General features: G+C 40.7%; 1 protein-coding gene across 2 annotated transcripts in view; it reads left to right on the top strand.

Moving 5' to 3' along the window:
- Nucleotides 1-5304: 5304 nt before the first annotated feature.
- Nucleotides 5305-23079, top strand: part of LOC118373656 (ankyrin repeat and BTB/POZ domain-containing protein 3-A-like) — a 218558-nt gene continuing 200783 nt past the window's right edge. The window contains exons 1-2 of one of the 2 annotated variants that reach the window (XM_035759857.2): nt 5305-6401; nt 20444-20593. In XM_035759857.2, the coding sequence (XP_035615750.1) occupies nt 5537-6401; nt 20444-20593 (1015 nt within the window). In that variant the 5' untranslated portion in view covers nt 5305-5536. Of the gene's footprint in view, nt 6402-16851; nt 17649-20443; nt 20594-23079 lie in introns of those variants that run through there. The other variant, XM_052460056.1, reaches the window with a different exon arrangement.

Genomic DNA, 23079 nt, shown 5'->3' with positions numbered 1-23079 from the left:
TTACCTACCTCTTTCTGTGGGTCCACACATACAATGACTATGAACAGAATGAGGCTTATCTGTGGAGATGGAATCCCCGGCGAGGCCGTCCTTAAACAGGTTACCTTACCTCCACACTCGAGTGCATCTTCTCTTGGTGTAGATTCAATTTACATGGGAGTGTATCTTTTTTAGGATGCAAGCAAGGTGGAAGAGGATAGCTTCAACGGCCCAACAGGGGTCAGCAGCACCGCGGATGTGGAAGAAGTGACGGAGGGGCAAGAACAGTCAGAAAGCCGGAGTGTGATTAACCTTTCTTCATGTCCCATCACTTCATGTGTGGAAAAAATGTGGTAAACCAGTAAAAAAATAGGGGAAACACAAAACCTGGAAAAACAAAACTAAGAAAATGGAATTTGGGAAAAAAACTGAATTAGGCAAAAAGTTAAAAGGCCATACCAACGTTTATTTGCTGTACATGACTGCAGTTTAGAGTGTGCGTCATCCTGCAGCACAGCATTTTGGGGGAAGTTGAAGTCACGTCCAATTATTGACTATGCACCCAAAAGGGACAGAGGTTGGGCGATCCTAGAAATGTTTTAATAAAATATAATATATAACATTTAACAGCCACTCTTATCCAAAGCGACTTACAGTCATGCGTGAATACATTTTTACGTATGGGTGGTCCCGGGAACAGAACCCAATATCCTGGAGTTGCAATGCTCTACCAAGATGCATGACATGTTTATAAATGCTTTGTGAATCCTCAATGTCATATGATTTATAAGACCTTTATTAACTTTGGGATAGGGAGAGGTGTTTTGACGTCCGGATAAGAAGTGTGCCCAAAGTTTACTGCCTGCTACTCAAGCCCAGAAGCTAGGATATGCGTTAAATTGGTAGATTTGGATAGAAAACACTCTAAAGTTTCTAAAAGTTTCTAAAATAATGTATGCGAGTAAAACAGTACTGAAATGGCAGGCGAAACCCTGAGGACAAACCATCAAGAAAAAAATAATTCAGCATACCACTGATTTCAATGCCTGGCGACCCTGGAGGGAGGAGACGCAGAGACAGCCTGGTGCGTGGGGCTGCCACAGGACCCACCAGGCTGGGGAGACCTACAGGAGACATGGTGTATGGAGGAGGCACCGGATGGCCCGAGCTGTGGGGGAGCACTGGAGCTCTGGTGCGCAGCCTTGGCACCACTCCTCCAGGCTGGATGACCACTTTAGCCCGGACCCTCCAGAGTGCAGGCACAGGTTGAACCGGGCTGTGGGTGAGCACTGGAGATCTGGTGCATACCACTGACACCTCTTCCTTAGAATCAAAACCCACATTCGCCCGGTACGGGCGGTGCGCAGGCATAGGACGCCCTGCACCCTCCCAGCACCCCAGAGACACAGCACGCATCTACCGGCGCAGGATACCCTGGGCCGAAACGGCGTACCGGAGACCAAACACGCTGGGCCGGCACAATACGCCCTGGCTGGATGCCTACACTCGCATGGCACTTGCGGGGGGCTGGCCTATAGCGCCCCGGGCTATGAGCGCATACTGGAGACACCGTGAGCTTGACCGCATAACACGGTGCCTGACCAGTACTGCGCTTCCTCCGGTAAGCACGAGGAGTGGGCTCAGGTCTCTCCAACCTGACTCCGCCACACTCCCCGTGTGCCCTCCTCCCCCCATTATCTGGGGGCTGCCTCTCGTGCCTGTCGAACTGCTGTGCTACCTCCTCATATCGATATTCCCCAGCCTACACCACGCTGCTTGGTCCTTGGTTGGTAGGTGTTTCTGTAATGGCTGCCGTAGGTGGAAGAAAGTGCAGCGTGGTACGTGTTCATACTTTTAATAATGGAACTGAACACCGATTAACAAAACACAGAGAACAACCGAAACAGTTTTCTGGTGCAGACACAAAAACAGAAAGCACTCACCCACAACCAAAATGGGGAAAACAGGCTACCTAAGTATGATTCTCAATCAGAGACAACGAACGACGCCTGCCTCTGAATGAGAACCATACTAGGCCAAACACATAGAAATATAACATAGAACAAATAATATAGACTACCCACCCCAACTCACGCCCTGACCAACCTAACACAAAGACATAAAAAATAAACTAAGGTCAGAACTTGACACTACTTAAATATGATCCCCAATAACAGGCAACGGTTACCAGCTGCCTCTAATTGGGAACCATACAAAAATTACCAACAAAGAAACACAATGACTAGAAGACCCCGGTAGTCACGCTCCGACCTAAACAACATAGAGAAACAAGGGCTCTCTATGGTTAGAGCGTGACAGATATAATTCATGCCTTACCTTTGTAGAGCTCCTGTTGGCACTCCAATATGTCCCATAAACATCACAAATGGTCCTTTTGTTCCATTTATTCCGTCGTTATATCTCCAAAATGTCAATTTTTTTGGCGCGTTTGATACAGAAAAACTCTGGTTCCAACTTGCACAACATGACTACAAAATATCTAATAAGTTACCTGTAATCTTTGTCCAAACATTTCAAACAACTTTCCTAATACAACTTTAGGTATTTTTTAACATAAATAATCAATCAAATTTAAGAAGGGATAAACTGCATTCAATAGTGGATAAAATCAAAGTGGAGCGAGCTTTCAGGTCACGCACCTTAACCACAACAGTACACTTCACTCGACCCTCGTTCTGAACAGGGCTACTTCTTCATTTCTCAAAGGAGAAACATCAACCAATTTCTAAAGACTGTTGACATCCAGTGGAAGCGATGGGAACTGCAAGCAAGTGGCTTAGAAAATCTAGATCCCATAGAAATCACATTGAAAAGAGAGTGACCTCAAAAACAAAATTCCTGTATGGTTTGTCGTCGGGGTTTCGCCTGCCAAATAAGTTATGTTATACTCACAGACATCATTCAAACAGTTTTACAAACTTCAGAGTGTTTGCTATCCATATCTACTAATGATATGCATATCCTTGCTTCTGGTCCTGAGTAGCAGGCAGTTTACTTTGGGCACACTTTTCATCCGGACGTGAAAATGCCGCGCCCTAGCCTAGAGAGGTTTTAACAGTCTTGGGTCTTTTGCTCTCCCTCCTGGTATAGCCTAATACTTGTCAGTCGCTGAAGTGAGGTCCATTACCTTTAGTCAATGTATTTCTGTTAATGCTTGTCTATTCATCTATCCTGCTCCATACTCAACTTTTTGATAGTAAGTGATAGTAAACACTAAGTCTCGGTTTCACATACACTGATTAAAACTAGTCCTGGACAAAAAGCACTTTAAATGGAGATTGTACTAAAAAGCATTTTTGATTGATTGATTTTATTTTCCAGTTTAAAAAAAATCATATCCACACACAGCACATACATTTTAAAAACTTTACAAGGATAACACAAAGTCAGTGACTTATTTCCATTGTGTTCCCTAATCTGCATTGAATGTGCTTTTTAGTCCAGGACTGTGCCTAATCTGTGTGTCTAGGGTTATAACAGCATTGGAAGCCCTTTCTATGAACAACCTGTATTTACATTAAGTGTATTTTAAATGAATGATTAATGAATAATAGGCTTTTTTCATTTTAGGCTTTTTAAAAGTGTCATGACCGCGTTATGAATGCTTCTAACAAATGTAATAAACATATGAACATTTATAAGCCTCATATATATTACATTGCATTTATAACAAATTAATTTAGCATAAAAATGCTAAAAGCATTTATAAGCTCTTCATGAGGCAAATTTTGCTATGAATGTTGATAGCATATTGTGCAATACGCAATGAATGTGATAAAGGGCACTACGCATATGAGTAAAACTAATGCTGAATAATGTGTGTAATGCTATAAATCTAAATCCTGAATGAAAAGCAAGGGAACTAATAAGTATCAGGACCGTGTGTTTTATGGCACTCAAATGAGGAAATATAAAAAATACCCCATCAATTAGGATTGTACAAACTACATAGATAGTTAAAATGTTCCTATAGCCTTTAGCCCACTGCCATTTCTTGATTGTTCCTTTATATCCTTTTGGCATTTGATGATGTTTCCATAAGATTATCTGCAGTAGGACTGCAAGGGTATGTTCAGTGATGTGAGCCATTCAGAAGGTTGCAGGAAGAAATGTAGCATTTAGCTGAGCGGAATTAATAAATTATTTTAAGCCTACCTACCTGACCGAAAACCATATCTGTATATAGTCCCAACATTCAGTAACGTTGCACCTCTGTGAAGATAGGACCTTAATCCCAAAGACACAGATGTTTTTTTTATCCTTTCCATCAATATTGTGAATGTTTATCTATGTGTATTTCAGGATCCTGTATTCATTCCATTTTCATATCATTGCCATAGTCAAAATATTTTATATAATTTTCCCCAAGCAGTCTATTGATTTGTAGCTTATATCAGTGAGCATGTTTACATGCATCATTATTAAACTGGTTATAGCAGTAGGCAGATCATGCAATAGTCATGTAAACACCTTTGTGCAATCGAAAGATTGCTTTGCCTATCTTAAATCAGTGTAAGGCCAAATTCGAAGTAAGCATACTCCGATTTAACACAAGGTTTTCTGAGCAATCTATCAAATTATTAGGATATTTAAACACCCCAATCGGCATCTCAGCTGTATATTTGATCTGCACATGTGCAAGCACCAGCCGAGCAAGTCTTTAACATGAACTAAGTGAGTTTGAAACAACTAAATGTATGCGTCTTAGAAGTAATTTTCACATACAAACTTCATATGTTCAAAAAATAGCATGGTCGCAGTGATTGAATGTTTATTTAGATTGCCGATTTTATGCATTCATCAGAGTGCCATCAGGTAGCCTGATTTCAGATGTGTCCATGTAAACAGGATATTCATTCTTCTTCCAAAGCATGTAAACATTTTAATCAACTATCATATTAATCTGACAATCCACAACAATCACATTATTACGTGCATGTAATGTACGGAGTGTGTTTTCATATGTGTAGACAGACATTGTTAATGTGCTAAATGCAACACCCTCCCAGCCATTAGGCCTGATCAATAGCAGGTGGATAAATGTGTGGGAGAGTGTCATTCTTAATTTGCCTGTTTTAAGTCTGTTGTATTTATTATGATATAAGACTCAGATTTTTGAGTAAATCCTTTTCCAGTCATATTTGAAACATGTTTAATGTGCCCATCAACAGCTAATATCATAATACATCCCAGTTGACAAATTGAATATGTCAGTCAAGAGTAATAAAGGCATCAGATTGGCCTTTCGCAGCCAACCATGTGCCTAGCCCCTCCTCTCCACGCACAAGTCCGTGCTGCGCCTGATGCAGTGGCTTGTGGATTCGATCTCTCTCAGGTTACGCAGGAGTTAGAGAAAGACCAGTTTAATGGAATATTTTCAGTAAACGCAAGAAAGCGAAAACTAGGTAAAACATTCACTTCATTTACAGAGATTGTATGTAGCCGAATATAACTCTTGGAGTCATGGAATAGCTGCGACAGAGACTGGGTTTGTGGCATTCATTGAAAAAGCAGACCTTTAGTATGCAATGCAGCCATGACAGGCAAGAGTAAGACAGCTGTGAGGACGCTGGAGGATTTAACGCTCGATTCCGGTTATGGTGGAGCCGCTGACTCCTTCAGGTCTTCCAGTGTGTCGCTGTGTTGCTCGGACACGAATCTGTCATATGCGCATGGGGGAAACTGCTGGCATCTGACCGAATCTATGCACAGCCGACACAACAGCTTGGACACGGTCAACACCGTCCTGGCGGAGGACACGGATATATTGGAGTTCTCCAGCCAATGCGCCAAGCTTCCCGAGCTGGAGGACGTGCCATGGAGCCTCAGCGAGGTGGAGTGTGCACTCAGGAAGAAAGAGGAGCTATGTGTTGGGAGCCTGTCACAAGAGGTTCTGGCCAAGCTCTCAGCACTGGTCAGTCGGGCGTTGGTGAGGGTCGCCCGGGAGGCTCAGCGCCTCAGTCTGCGCTATGCCAAGTGCACCAAGCACGAGATCCAAAGCGCCATCAAGATGGTTCTCTCCTGGACCATCTCTGTCAACTGCATCACCGCAGCACTCGGTGCACTTTCGCTTTATAATATGAGCACTAGGGATAAATTCTACCGGGGCAAGTCAGCGCGGTGCGGGCTCGTCTTTTCTGTAGGACATTTTTTCAAGTGGATGGTTGAGAATCGAGTGGCACTCCGGGTCCATGAGCACGCAGCTATATACTTCACTGCCTGTGTGGAAAGCCTGTTCCTTGAGGTATTCAGCCGAGTGCAGCGGAGCGCGCTCATCGAGAATGACAACGGTACCTCCACATTTATGCTCGAGTCCCTAGAGCAGGCCATCAACAATGACTCAGAGATCTGGGGTCTGCTGCAGCCCAACCAGCACCTCATATGTGGGAAGAATGCAACTGGTAAGAAAAACAAAATGCATGTTGCTCGTTTTCTGTTGACAGAAATATGTCCTGAGTGGAATCGGATGTAATATGTTGTGGGTTTTTCATTGGAAACTCAGGTCGTTTCAAGCAGAATGTACTTTGTTGACCACATCGTTGGCACAGATCCTTTGTTTTTGTTTCTATTATTTGGCTGGCAGATCAGCCAGTGCCTTAGGGGATACAGGGATGTGTTAATAGGCGTCTGTTTGTATCATTGGCCCTCGCCAATGTTGTTGTGAATGACGGTCACCTCACGTCGAGTTGAGGGACTGTTTATAGAGGTGGCTACTTATAATTAAAGCTTATTTTAATGGGTCTTTCATAATTCAGTCATTTTGATAGAGGAACGAAATTTACATCATCACCCACAGATTATTGGTTCATAATCTGCATTTTTAAGCCACATTTTGTCATAGGTTAATATTATTATTATTTATTTTTTACCTATTTGCCAAAGTTAGGGTAATAGGGGGTAACTAGCTTCCTCGGGCAACTCCCCCCTCCCTTTAATTTGCATTAAGACCCAAAGATGTTACAATTAACACTCTCCGTGTTGTAGATATATTCCAATGAAGTTAGATCTATAATTGTTTTTTTTAAATATACAAGAAGGAAAGCCTAAGATAAATAGTCCACTTGAGAAAAATGTAGATACTTTGAGTAAAGTAGTAATATGTTGGATGAGTGTGTTGGGGCTACACCCCCCTCTTACTAGGGGGTAATTGGCCCCTAGTATGTGTTTCCACCTGTAATTTAGACAATGACTAGCTCAGTTAGCGCTAGTTTATGCTAATTTGCTCGCTAGTTACTTCACCAGCAGTAAATACTAGCCAGCTAGCTAGTTAGAATAAGCTGCTAGGAGTGCTAGCTAGCAACCTTACTAGTTGTAAATGTTTCCACTAGTGACTGATAGTTTTACAGTTATTGTTACATTTTTTTGCCTTTTAGCTGTTTTACACAGCATTTTATGTAATATTACTAGATACTATAGCTAGCTCCATTTTTAAGAGAGCTTTTCAATTGGCATCTTTCCCCCTGTTTTCAGTCACAGGTGGGGTCTGGATTAGGTGTGAGCGGTGCAGGAGGTGGGCTCATGAGTTGTGCTCCAATTTGACTCAGGATAGCTTTATTTGTGACCTATCTACAAATTAGAATTGTGCAATAGCAAAGCATAACAGTTGCCATGTCAATGTTACACTGAATTAGTTAAGTTATTGTTATTAAATGTTATTAGTTATATTTCAATTAATATATATATTTATTTAATTAAACACGACTGTTAAACCTTTTGCTCTGGAATGTATTAAAGACTGCTGGGATTTAAAATTGTGCGTTATTCAAATCATATTTAGTACAATTGTACATAATGGATTGTATGGATAAGGAATAACAAAGAACGAACAAATTAAATGGATCTGAAGGTGACCTCTTATGGCTGCGATCCGCGTACAGGGGTCAACATCAGGGGAAATTTCAGAGTGACAGCTAAAAATACAATGTCGTAACAAACATTGTTGAAAATGCAAGTGTCTTACATCCTTCAAAAGATTAGAATCTTGGTTACAAACTACGTTTTCCAATTTAAAATAGCTATTACAGAGAACAAATACCATGCTTTTGTTTGAGAAGAGCGATCAACAACAAAAAAAAACATTTTCCGCCATGAAGGTTTTGACACATTCACATCTGAAGTTAAAATTATGACTTACATTCTTGATATCTTGCTCTTATTTATCTTCCTGAGGGTCCCAGTGATCAAATGAAATGCCGTTTTCTTTGATAAAATCAATTTTTAGAGCCTAAAACGAAACATTTTGTAAACCGTTTTTGTCGTGAATTCCATCTCTATCAACTTTTTACGGAGAATTTTGACGTAATTACACATACTAAACAATCGTTTATCTAGTCATAGTTGGTTTCAGTGCAATCCTCTGGATGTTAAGCAACACAGCCAAACTTGATTGTTTATTTTTGCGGGATGTATTGACCGAAGTGCACTGATTTGAAGACGACGAGCAATGACTTCATTGCGCACCAACAATAATTGCGAAGCTTCGTTGATTGACTGTATTTCTGCCCAATGACCACTGATCTTCTTGAAATCTAGCTGGGTAGATAGCCAATGAGCTGAGGTAAACGCCAGTATGTGATGTTTATGGGTTGGACCACCACCCCTTGTTTGTAAACGCATGCGTAACGAACTTCATTCTCGCCTTGACCATCAGAGTAGTTGCCGTCACGCTTGTTACGCACAGCAGTGTTTTGGAAAGTAGTATTTTGGAAAGTGTTTTTCCAACGATTTCATTGAAGACATCATGGTGAATAAATCAGGAAATGCGAAGTCCAAGTCTAAGTATACAGATTTGCACCAGATTATAGAAGAGATTAATCGGGAAAGTGAGACACATTTTTTTTGTTTGAGGAATCTTTGAGTGTTATGATTCAAACATTGAGTAGCTGTTTCTGCAAGGACAGGACGTACTTCTGGACGGGTAAGTGCTGATGCCGTTTTATGAAATATATATATATATATATATATACACTGCTCAAAAAATCAAAGGGAACACTTAAACAACACAATGTAACTCCAAGTCAATCACACTTCTGTGAAATCAAACTGTCCACGTTGGAAACAACACTGATTTACAATAAATTCCACATGCTGTTGTGCAAATGGAATAGACAACAGGTGGAAATTATAGGCAATTTGCAAGACACCCCCAATAAAGGAGTGGTTCTGCATGTGGTGACCACAGACCACTTCTCAGTTCCTATACTTCCTTGCTGATGTTTTGGTCACTTTTGAATGCTGGCGGTGCTTTCACTCTAGTAGTAGCATGAGACGGAGACTTACAACCCACACAAGTGGCTCAGGTAGTGCAGCTCACCCAGGATGGCACATCAATGCGAGCTGTGGCAAGACGGTTTGCTGTGTCTGTCAGCGTAGTGTCCAGAGCATGGAGGCACTACCAGAAGACAGGCCAGTACATCAGGAGACGTGGAGAAGGCCGTAGGAGGGAAACAACCCAGCAGCAGGACCGCTACCTCCGCCTTTGTGCAAGGAGGAGCAGGAGGAGCACTGCCAGAGCCCTGCAAAATGACCTCCAGCAGGCCACAAATGTGCATGTGTCTGCTCAAACGGTCAGAAACAGACTCCATGAGGGTGGTATGAGGGCCCGAAGTCCACAGGTGGGGGTTGTGCTTACAGCCCAACACCGTGCAGGACGTTTGGCATTTGCCAGAGAACACCAAGATTGGCAAATTCACCACTGGCGCCCTGTGCTCTTCACAGATGAAAGCAGGTTCACACTGAGCACGTGACAGACGTGACAGAGTCTGGAGACGCTGTGGAGAATGTTCTGCCTGCAACATCCTCCAGCATGACCAGTTTGGCGGTGGGTCAGTCATGGTGTGGGGTGGCATTTCTTTGGGGGGGCCGCACAGCCCTCCATGTGCTCACCAGAGGTAGCCTGACTGCCATTAGGTACCGAGATGAGATCCTTAGACCCCTTGTGAGACCATATGCTGGTGTGGTTGGCCCTGGGTTCCTCCTAATGCAAGACAATGCTAGACCTCAATGTGGCTGTAGTGTGTCAGCAGTTCCTGCAAGAGGAAGGCATTGATGCTATGGACTGGCCCGCCCGTTCCCCAGACCTGAATCCAATTGAGCACATCTGGGACATCATGTCTCGCTCCATCCACCAACCACAGTTGGCGGATGCTTTAGTCCAGGTCTGGGAGGAGATCCCTCAGGAGACCATCGGCCACCTCATCAGGAGCGTGCCCAGGCATTGTAGGGAGGTCATACAGGCACATGGAGGCCACACACACTACTGAGCCTCATTTTGACTTTAAGGACAAAAGTTGGAAAAGTTGGACCAGCCTGTAGTGTGGTTTTCCACTTTAATTTTGAGTGTGACTCCAAATCCAGACCTCCATGGGTTGATAAATTTGATTTCCATTGATAATTTTTGTGTGATTTTGTTGTCAGCACATTACAACTATGTACAACTATGTAAAGAAAAAAGTATTTAAAAATAATATTTCATTCATTCAGATCTAGGATGTGTTATTTTAGTGTTCCCTTTATTTTTTGGTTGCAATTTGCGATGAAATGTGTAAAGTACACATTGGCTATAGTGTGTGTGTGTGTGTGTATGTATGTGTACGACCCATAACCTGTGTGTGTGTGTGTGTGTGTGTATATATATATATATATATATATATATATATATATATATATATATATATATATATATATAATATATAAATATATATATACATACATACATACATACATACATACATACATACATACATACATACATACATACATACATACATACAGTGGGGCAAACAAGTATTTAGTCAGCCACCAATTGTGCAAGTTCTCACACTTAAAAAGATGAGAGGCCTGTAACTTATCATCATAGGTACACACATATATATCTGTTGATTATACCTGTTGATACAGGGCTCATATGTGAAACTATTCTAACTGAACATTTTCTTTCACAGTGACACTGACTCCGAATGGGAGTCTTATCCGGTGTCCTGTGTGAATTTAAGTATGCTCTCTCTAATTCTCTCTTTCTCTCTCTCGGAGGACCTGAGCCCTAGGACCATGCGTCAGGACTACCTGGCATGATGACTCCTTGCTGTCCCCAGTCCACCTGGCCTTGCCTGGCCTTTCAACTGTTCTGCCTGCGGCTATTGAACCATAAACTGTAAATGTTTACTCTTGAGGTGCTGTCCTGTTGCACCCTCTACAACCACTGTGATCTCTACCCGGCACAGCCAGAGGACTGGCCACCCCTCATAGCCTGGTTCCTCTCTAGGTTTCTTCCTAGGTTTTTGCCTTTCTAGGGAGTTTTTCCTAGCCACCGTGCTTCTACACCTGCATTGCTTGCTGTTTGGCGTTTTTTGGCTGGGGCTATATAAATAGATGTGATTTGATAGAGGACTGAGGGTCTTCCAAATATTGAAAGTGTGTAAATAGTTACCCATGTTATTATGTAAATGTGTATATATATATATTTTTTTTTCATGTATTTTTTTTTAATCAATAATAATATTTTTTTTTTGGGGGTGTTAGAATACCATTTTGGTATTTTGTATATAGTTATTTGTTTCAAAATGTATACCTTCACCAATTTGGCCACTTGGGTACATTTGGGCTACTTGTGTGGGACACCTGGGTGACTTCATGATAAATTTCATGTAGCCCACTCATTTTGGAAGTTATCAATTTCACTGAAATTGTTTAATGTTCATTTTAAAGATGATGATATAAAAATAAAAAATGTATGTTTTTTTCATTGTTTTATCTAAACCAGATATATTGTGTTATATTCTCCTACATTCAATGCACATATACACAAACTTCAGTGTTTTCTTTCAAATGGTGCCAAGAATATGCATATCCTTGGTTCAGTGCCTGAGCTACTGGCTGTTAGATTTGGGTATGTCTTCAGGCGGAAATTGCACAAAGTAGGGGGGGAGTTGTAAGAGGTTATTAATGAGGAATTGCTGTCAGGGAATTAAAATACACACCATGGTAAATTGATTGGGATTGAAATCGTAATATGAAGACCCCTCCAGCTCTCACTCTCCACTCAAATTGTCTGAAAGGGTTCTCTTTAAGGTACTCATGATTCAATCTAGATTAACTGATAAGCACCAATCTTATCATCCATGTACTACACTGATATAACCTATATTATACCCTATGAAGCCTCAGTTTTGAACTCCGATATAGTTTAAATAAATACAGCTTCCCATGTGTCAATTATGTCATCTGAAGTGTTTTTTGTCTTCTAAAGCCCTCCCTGGGAGAGAAGCAAAAAGTAAAAATACAAATGCTAATAAAGAATTGATTGAAGTGAGCCGACGCCCCCTGCACTCAGCTCTATCTCGATATATTGTGTTGTCATGACGTGGCCCTTTCTGGGTGTAGCTAGTGGCTTCCCCCTTTCCCTCTCTCCTACACCCAGGTTCTGTTATCTCAGTTTGTAAATTCCTGGAGGAGACTCTCTCCCCCTGGCCATGCAGAAAGAGACACATAGAGAACAGAGGATTTCACATGGCGAAATCCTAAATCCCCAAAATGGGGATTTGATGCAAAATGTCCACTTGTGAGAAGGTGGGAATGGTCCCTGGATACTTAAGAGACGGGTATGACGAGGGTGTTTCATTTGATTACTTCAGAGAGGACAGGAAACACACATAACTATATCTCCTTAAGGATTCACATGTGAGGCCATCTGCTAAACAGAGTGAGTATGGTAGACTAAAGGCTGGTTTATACTACGTCTATCTGTAGACAGTTGCCGTCAGACATCAAACATGTCCTTGTTATGAAAAAGCATAAACACATAAACGACAGGCTTCATGACATCAGGTCCAAAATAGCATAACTCGTATACAGTGGGGCAAAAAAGTATTTAGTCAGCCACCAATTGTGCAAGTTCTCCCACTTAAAAAGATGAGAAAGGCCTGTAATTTTCATCATAGGTACACTTCAACTATGACAGATGAAATGAGAAAAAAAATCCAGAAAATCACATTGTAGGATTTTTACTGAATTTATTTGCAAATTATGGTGGAAAATAAGTATTTGGTCAATAACAAAAGTTTCTCAATACTTTGTTATATACCCTTTGTTGGCAATGACAGAGGTCAAACGTTTTCTGTAAGTCTTCACAAGGTTTTCACACACTGTTGCTGGTATTTTGGCGCATTCCTCCATGCAGATCTCCTCTAAAGCAAAGATTTTCTATGGGGTTGAGATCTGGAGACTGGCTTGACCACTCCAGGATCTTGAAATGCTTCTTACGAAGCCACTCCTTCGTTGCACGGGTGGTGTGTTTGGGATCATTGTCATGCTGAAAGACCCAGCCACATTTCATCTTCAATGCCCTTGCCAATGGAAGGAGGTTTTCACTCAAAAACTCACGATATATGTCCCCATTCATTCTTTCCTTTACACGGATCAGTCGTCCTGGTCCCTTTGCAGAAAAACTGCCCCAAAGCATGATGTTTCCACCCCCATGCTTCACAGTAGGTATGGTGTTCTTTGGATGCTACTCAGCGTTCTTTGTCCTCCAAACACGATGAGTTGAGTTTTTACCAAAAAGTTATATTTGTGGAGTCTGCCACTAGCACAGTCAGTGTAGTCAGCTCAGCTATCACCATTGAGACCGTGTCTGTGCCTCGACTTAGGTTGGGCAAAACTAAACATGGCGGTGTTCACCTTAGCAATCTCACTAGGATAAAGACCTCCTCCATTCCTGTCATTATTGAAAGAGATCATGATACCTCACATCTCAAAATAGGGCTACTTAATGTTAGATCCCTTACTTCAAAGGCAAATATAGTCAATGAACTAATCACTGATCATAATCTTGATGTGATTGGCCATCATGGCTTAAGCCTGATGAATTTACTGTGTTGAATGAGGCCTCACCTCCTGGCTACACTAGTGACCATATCCCCCGTGCATGCCGCAAAGGCGGAGGTGTTGCTAACATTTACGATAGCAAATTTCAATTTACAAAACAAATGACGTTTTCGTCTTTTGAGCTTCTAGTCATGAAATCTATGTAGCCTAATCAATCACTTTTTATAGCTACTGTTTACAGGCCTCCTGGGCCATTTACAGCATTCTTCATTGAGTTCCCTGAATTCCTATCGGACCTTGTAGTCATAGCAGATAATATTCTAATCTTTGGTGACTTTAACCTTTTACGTGCAGGCGTCCCATCTAGCCATCTGGAAATGCAAATGCACTACGCTAAATGCTAATAGCACTCATTAAAACTCAAACGTTCATTAAAACACACATGCAGGGTACTGAATTAAAGCTACACTCGTTGTGAATCCAGCCAACAAGTCAGATTTTTAAAATGCTTTTCGGCGAAAGCATGAGAAGCTATTATCTGATAGCATGCAACACCCCGAAATACCTGAAGGGGACGTAAACAAAATAATTAGCATAGCCGGCGCTACACAAAACGCAGAAATAAAATATAAAACATTCATTACCTTTGACGATCTTCTTTGTTGGCACTCCTAGATGTCCCATAAACATCACTATTGGGGCTTTTTTTCCGATTAAATCGGTCCATATATACCCTAAATATCGATCTATGAAAAGCGTGTGATCCAGGAAAAATGTGGTTACAGTAAAAGTGGTGCTTTTCCCTGCTCAACCAATCACACAGCTGCTGGGTAGCTCTCATCTATTGCCATGGTAACCACATGTTTAATATTCTGGGAGCATTTCTCTCTGACAAGAGACTGCTACTCGCTACAGAAGAGAAATCCATTGGATGTTTACACCAACGAATAAGGAACTCTGCAGCAGAGCAGAAGTTAGAGAGTGGGACTTGCAGTCACAATGTGGTGTTCATTCCATGACCTTGGAAAATGCTAACCTTGACTGAAAGTTATGGAGCAGTATGTTTGGTAAAGCAACTAGTCCAATGTGTCTTCATGATGCCATTGATCCGTTAGGCATCTGTGAAAGGATCATATAACTCCTCTGATAAGGAGGCAATGATTTTTCTATAATACTTTGGACTGAGAGAAGCTCAGAAACAATAGGCATTTATCTGGCATTGATTACAGATTCCAGCCTGATCTTCGACTCACCACACAATCCAATCCAATTCCACCTCTCCCGTCAATAGGCAATTTTGTGAATTTAAAAGGGGTCCACGGACAAAGACTGATGGACAGAAACATAAGATAGTTATTGAGGAGAATCCCTGAAACACATACCACACACTGTAACAAATTGCTAGAAAGTTACAGGAAATAATCTAGTTAGCTACTGTAATTGTATATTGCAGTACTGTAAAGGGCAATGCATTATTGGGTCTCAAATGGCATTCCGATACACTGCCGTAAAATTGCTGTAATTGTACAACACAATTTTAAAGTATTAGCTGCATACTGTGAATGATGGTGCATTGTGGAAAAATATGGGCATGGAAAGAATCTCTTGCTCTTTAACATATTTTGTGGCCTGCCTTGTAAGAGGATATATTTGTTGCACCCTTTAGTGAGAATGGTGAACCCCACAGAATACAGTACCATACCGTGTTTTTTAATCTAAAAGCATTTTCCTGTGCTGTCAGTAATTTACAGTAATTCAGTACCACCCCACAATACAGTACCATTCTCAAAAACCTTTTGAACACTCGTGGGTGCATGGTAATGTTTATTAACATATTTTGAGGCTCATTATCTTGCAACAGGCTATATTTGTTGCACCCTTTGGTGAGAGTGCTGTTCCAATTTAACTGAAATGTGGTAGTAGTTCCCAAACAATTGAATGTATGTAGAAGACGGATCAGTGGCAGCAAATCTCAAATCTTAATGATTTGAGTGTTTTGTAATGTTATTTTGATGCATTTTGTCTACAAGTGCAAGTGATATAAATCAAAAATATATGATTTGGTAAACTGTAATGTATAATTACATAATTGCTGTAATTTTATTACAATACAATTTCATAATAAATTACTATTTTGCTGTATATTTACTGCAGCGTTCTGCAAAGTATGATGCATTGTGCCGACTTTGTCAGGGATTCAACTTCATCAGTCAGCATTATAGTTCGGACATCATCATTTTCATCATCATCAATATTACTGCCACCCGTATTCTATTTATCCTGTGACTTATGTGACTTATTAAGGATCGGACCCTTTTTTAAAATTTTCGCATAAAATGACATACCCAAATCTAACTGCCTCTAGCTCAGGACCTGAAGCAAGGACATGCATATTCTTCATACCATTTGAAAATAAACACTTTGAAGTTTGTGGAAATGTGAAATGACTGTAAGAGAATATAACACATTAGATCTGGTAAAAGATAATACTAACAAAAAACTTACACATAGGTTATTCCCCTAACAGCACAATAACTTGCATTACCCGAAGCAGTTACAAGCAATACAAAAATAAAAATCCTCCAATAAATGTCTCTAGGGTAAACTTCTCTAGGAAAGGGGGCAGCATTTGGAATTTTGGATAAAAAGCATGCCCAAATTAAACTGCCTGCTACTCATCCCCAGAAGATAAGATATGCATAGTATTAGTAGATTTGGATAGAAAACACTTTGAAGTTTCTAAAACTGTTTGAATAATGTCTGTGGGTATAATAGAAATTATGTAGCAGGCGAAACCCCGAGGACAAACCATTCCGATTTTTTTTTTGAGGTCACTCTCTTTTCAATGCTATTTCATTGGGAATCCAGATTTCCAAGAGACTTGCTTGCAGTTCCTACCGCTTCCACTGGATGTCACCAGTCTATAGAAATTGGTTGGGGGAATTCCTTTGTGTAATGAAGAAGTACGGCCAACTTGAACGAGGGTCACTTCATGTGTACTGTTTGATAGAGGCTCATTACCCGAAGCAGTTACAAGCAATACAAAAATAAAAATCCTCCAATAAATGTCTCTAGGGTAAACTTCTCTAGGAAAGGGGGCAGCATTTGGAATTTTCAATTTTATTGATTATTTACTTTAAAAAATACCTCAAGTTGTATTACAAAAGTAGTTTGAAATGTTTTGGCAAAGTTTACAGGTAACTTTTGAGATATTTTGTAGAGCAAGTTGGAACCAGTGTTTTTCTGGATCAAAAACGCCAAATAAATGGACATTTTGGATATATATGGACGGAATTAATCGAACAAAAGGACGATTTGTGATGTTTATGGGACATATTTGAGTGTCAACAGAAGAGGCTCGTCAGAGGAAAGGCATGATTTATATTTTTTATTTCTGCATTTTGTGTCGCGCCTGCAGGGTTGAAATAGGTTTTCTCTCTTTTGTTAATGGAGTTGCTATCCTCAGATAATATCATTGTTTGCTTTCGCTGAAAAGCCTTTTTGATACCTGACATGTTGGCTGTATTCACAACACGTGTAGCTTTAATTTAGTATCTTACATGTGTGATTTCATGAAAGTTTGATTTTTATAGGAATTTATTATAATTTGGCGCTCTGTATTTTCTCTGGCTTTTGGCCAAGTGGGACACATATCCCAGAGAGGTTTATTGACTTAATTTTCGTTTTTTTCTTACCCAAACGTGATGAAGAATGATGAAGAAAACGGACCGATTTGTCAACACAAATAATATTTTTTGTAAAAACGGAACATTTGCTATCTAACTGAGAGTCTCCTCATTGAAAACATCTGAAGTTCTTCAAAGGTAAATGATTTTATTTGAATCCTTTTCTGTTTTTTTGTGAAAATGTTGCATGCTGAAAGCCAGGCATAAATCCTATGCTAGGCTATCAATACTGTTACACAAATGCTTGTTTAGCAATGGTTCAAAAGCATATTTTGAAAATCTGAGATGACAGTGTTGTTAACAAAAGGCTAAGCTTGAGAGCAAATAGATTAATTTCATTTCATTTGCGATTTTCATGAATAGTTAACGTTGTGTTATGCTAATGAGCTTGCGGATAGATTTACACAATCCTGGATACAGGTTTTTTTCGTAGCTAAACGTGACGCAGAAAACGGACCGATTTGTCAACACAAATAATATTTGTTGTAAAAACGGAACATTTGCTATCTTACTGAGAGTCTCCTCATTGAAAACATCTGAAGTTCTTCAAAGGTAAATGATTTTATTTGAATCCTTTTCTGTTTTTTTTGTGAAAATGTTGCCTGCTGAATGCTAATGCTAAATGCTATGCTAAATGCTACGTTAGCAATCAATACTGTTACACAAATGCTTGTTTTGCAATAGTTGAGAAGCATATTTTGAAAATCTGAGATGACAGTGTTGTTAACAAAAGGCTAAGCTTGAGAGCAAATAGATGAATTTAATTTAATTTGCAATTTTAATGAATAGTTAACGTTGCGTTATGGTAATGAGCTTTGAGGCTGTAGTCACGATACCGGATCCGGGATGGCTCGACACAAGAAGTTAAATAAAGGTGAAATAAAAAATACACAAATCACTCGTCACCATCAGAATTATAGTTCCTAAAACCAGGTCTCAAGCATGGATTACACTTGAGGCCCATGCAATTTACACAGAGTTGGGTATTGCTGTCTTTTCCTGTTACACTCCTTGCCTATGGAATAGCCTGCACACTAAACTTAAACGTGAGTTTCTTGTCCCCCTTGCTCATAGGAGGCTGTAGGAGACCACAGATCTGGGACCAGGCCGAAACATATTAACCTGTAAAAGAAAAGGGTTCATATTGAAACAAAAAGGGTTGAATTCTTTGAATTATTTAACACAGTGTCCAAAGAAGGGCCAGAAGTATACAGAATGGTGTCGTCTGCGTAGAGGTGGATCAGAGACTCACCAGCAGCAAGAGCGACCTCATTGATGTATACAGAGAAGAGAGTCGGTCCAAGAATTGAACCCTGTGGCACCCCCATAGAGACTGCCAGAGGTCCGGACAGCAGACCCTCCGATTTGACACACTGAACTCTATCAGAGAAGTAGTTGGTGAACCAGGCGAGACAATCATTTGAGAAACCAAGGCTGTCGAGTCTGCCGATGAGGATGTGGTGATTGACAGAGTCGAAAGCCTTGGCCAGATCAATGAATACGGCTGCACAGTAATGTTTCCTATCGATGGCGGTTAAGATATCGTTTAGGACCTTGAGCGTGGCTGAGGTGCACCCATGACCAGCTCTGAAACCAGATTGCATAGCAGAGAAGGTATGGTGAGATTCGAAATGGTCGGTAATCTGTTTGTTGACTTGGCTTTCGAAGACCTTAGAAAGGCATGGTAGGATAGATATAGGTCTGTAGCAGTTTGGGTCAAGAGTGTCCCCTCCCCTCCTTTCCAATCTTTGGGAATCTCAGACGACAGACGTAATGTAGTTCCATAATGTGTTTGGAACCAAGGAAGAGTAGCTGCTGCATTGGGAGCAGCTAATAGCTTACTAATAGCTCTGAAAGTTCCTATCAAAGCAAGTGCCTGTATCATGATGTGTAATTTCTACTGTAACACCATATTTACGTGTGGAGCATAATGTATTCTGTGTATATCCCTTCATGACCAGACATGACCAGACATGTGATGCAATGATTTCATACCCTTTATGGTGTTATACTCAATTGTGCTTATGTAGCTACATATTTTCACGAGTCCTGTAAAACAAAGCTAATGGCATCAAAAAAGTATTGTCTTGTGTTGTATACTTTGAAGCTGCCCTGGTCATGGCTAGAATTTGACGTATTTAGCATTTAGGCTAACCCTAACCCTTGAGGATGAAGGAGTGGGGATTTGGGTGAGATTGTCAGTATAATTGCATATTGGAACTATATTTGATTTGTATGTGAACTTTATGTCCAATAACATAAACCTGTGTTCAGTAATCATCTCACGTTTTAGCTGGCAGGGAACTATGTGGCCATTGAGGACAGCAGTGTCGATCAGATGGAAAAAATATCTTCTTATACGACTTGGTGGTTTTCCGAGTGCATGGCCTTGCCATGCCTTATCCACTGCCACCATATTGTGATTTATAGTTAATCACACAGTATGGTTTGATCTTTCTCCCTCCCATCATGTGATCCAACCTTTCCTGTGGCTCTTTCTTTTCCTGTAGCTACAAGGCATAGCAATTGGTCTTCTCGCCCAGTGCAGCTCTTCTAGTGCAGCTCTCTACAAATACACATGCACAAAGATTGTAGAACTCCGTGTTCAAAGAGCTGCTGAACCTTTGACAACATAACCATCTACCACTTACACTGGTACAATATTTCGACTGATGGTTGGCACAAATACTCAAAATTCTGGAACTTGTTGTTTAGCATACTTTCACTGCAACCAGTAGCCTGTAGTGTACTGTAAAATTACAGGAACTTTTTAACAGTGTAGCATTTCATGTCAAGGTGGAGAGAGAAAGAACAGTATGTTTCTGCACAACCATCACAGCAGTAAAGAACTGTCACCCCTGACAAAGAACAATTCAATACCTTTTTTTTGTACTCACCCCGGACCTCTAACCTCTGTCATGTGCCCTCACCAGGTGTGCTGAGCTTGCCGGACAATCTGACCCTGCACCGGAACCAGCAGGGCTCTGGGAAGGGTGGCAAGGGCAATGCCAACAATCAGGCTGAACTCCGCAACCTGGAACAGTCCCTACTAGCTACCCGTGTGGGAAGCATCGCAGAGCTCAGTAAGTGTGATTTTACTACCATTGCAGTAGACTACCATTAATCAAGACCTTTGTCGTTCCCCTCCCTCTCTCTAATGGGACAGATCCATAACTCCACGACATACCCTTTCCGGGAACTAATTTATTACAGCTGTTCCAACACCTGTTTATGAGTCGTGTGGTGGGCGTTTAATGCAAGGGTCACAGGCTTGACGGTGTTTACCGTTGACTTGAAAGGCTGAACCCCACCTCTAACCTCTGACCCTTTGTCTTCTCTCTGTCGTATTTCAAATAGATATATTCTGAACAAAAATATAAATGCAACATGTAAAGTGTTGGTCCAATGTTTCATAGGCTGAAATAAAAGATGCAGAAATTTTCCATACGCACAAAAAGCTTATTTCTCTCAAATGTTGTGCCGAAATTTGTTTACATAACTGTTAGTTAGCATTTCTCCTTTGCCAAGACAATTCATCCACCTGACAGTTGTGGCATACTAAGAAGCTGATTGAACAGCATGCTCATTACACAGGTGCATCTAGTGCTGGGGACAAAATTCTGCCACATATCTCAAGTTGAGGGATGCTGCAATTGGCATGGTGACTGCAGGAATGTCCACCAGAGCTGTTGCCAGAGAATTGAAAGTTCCTTTCTCTACCATAAGCCGCCTCCAACGGAATTTTAGAAAAGTTGGTAGTACATCCAACCGGACTCACAACTGCAGACCACGAGTAACCACGCCAGGCCAGGACCTCCACATCCGCCAGCTGATGAAACTGATGAGTATTTATGTCTGTAATAATGCCCTTTTATGGGGAAAAACTCTGACTTGCAGGTCACGGCTCTCCAGTGGGTGGGCCTGGCTCGCCAGTGGGTGAGCCTGGCTCGCCAGTGGGTGAGCCTGGCTCACCAGTGGGTGAGCCTATGCCCTCCTAGACCCATCCATGGCTGCGCCCCTGCCCAGTCATGTGAAATTGATAGATTCGGGCCTATTTCATTTATTTCAATTGACTTTTTTCCTTATATGAACTAACTCAATACATTTGTGGAAATTGTTGCATGTTGCATTTATATTTTTGTTCAGTATAGTTAACTATTGACAATTGGGGTATGTTTTGGACATGTTTATGTGTATAGAAGAATACTATGTTCATTGTTGAGAACGAAAATGTATAATTTCGCTTTTCAACCCAACTCTCCAAGGCTATACACATACAGGGTCAGCCGTAGGGTCAGCAGCAGTGCAGCACCCCCGGAGCAGTTAAGTGCCTTGCTCAAAGCAATTTTGGATACTGATGCCAGAAACTAGTCAGATTTCTCACTAGTCAAAGATTATCCAATAACAGCAGAGTGCCTAAAATGATCTGTAATTAATAATGTCGACATTGTCTTATTGAAAGTCATGGGTTCTATAATTAAACAAACCCAACATGTAAGACCCATAACGAATGAACAGGAAGGAAGGAGAATTTTTACACTAAATTATGTCTGAATTTGTCACAGTTACTATTTAAATGGTTTAAATGCATTTAAATAATGTGGCTTATTACCATTCTGAGTGGCCAATCCTAATTAACATGTTGAGTCCTACAGTACATTGCTAGATCAAATCCCAGAGCTGACAACTGTTGTTCTGTCCCTGAACAAGGCAGTTAACCTACTGTTCCTAGGCCGTTATTGTAAATAAGAATTTGTTCTTAACTGGTTTGCCTAGTTAAATAGAGGTAAAACAGTGGCTGATACATAAATCTTCTGCACTCCTAAAAGATAACAGAAACAGAAAGTGAAAACAAACTCCACTAAGGGCACTGAACATGTAAGAGGGAATGATTAGCAACTCTTTTGTACTCAAGTATACAGACCCATTATTCTAAAATGCATCACCAATGACCTCCTCAATATGCTTTACACCTTTGTGAAGTTTCGATATGTTGGGAGAAATACTTACTGCTCTAAATTTTTTGGATGTCTGGAAGTACATTTCCATTAGGTACTGTACATTCATGAAATGTATTTGAGGGTTTGAATTTCACAGTTTCTGTATGTGTTAGCATGATTAGAAGTACAAAACTCATATTTCTTTATCCTATTCCTGGAGGATACAGTCCAAGTTCACTGCAGTATTGGAGTATAACCAATTAAAATGACTAGCGTTGTTTTGAGCCAGCATTTCACCAGATGTCAGGAGTTGTGTGGGTGTGTGAATTAGCAATGTTATTGTGAGTAGGTGTGTGACTGAGAAAGCACTTGAATGAGGGAGTGTGTAAAGGCTTTAGCAAGGGAGTGTGTGAGCATTTTTGTATTATAAGGGAATCACGTGCCATAGAAAATGATAGTATCTTATTGTGTTGTAGAGTGAATGTGATGTTAGGAGTCAAGCAATAGGTGGACCAGACAATATTTTATATATACAGTAGTAACTCTTGACAGATTAACGTATGTCAGCCCTGCTGCTGAATCTGAGTGGATCAATGTAAATTATTATTTTGATATATCATGATTTCGTG

This window comes from Oncorhynchus keta, chromosome 13 (genome assembly GCF_023373465.1).
Source record: "Oncorhynchus keta strain PuntledgeMale-10-30-2019 chromosome 13, Oket_V2, whole genome shotgun sequence".
Lineage (NCBI taxonomy): Eukaryota > Metazoa > Chordata > Actinopteri > Salmoniformes > Salmonidae > Oncorhynchus > Oncorhynchus keta.
Note: the sequence above shows the minus strand (reverse complement) of the source record. Positions and strands in the feature narration are given on the sequence as shown.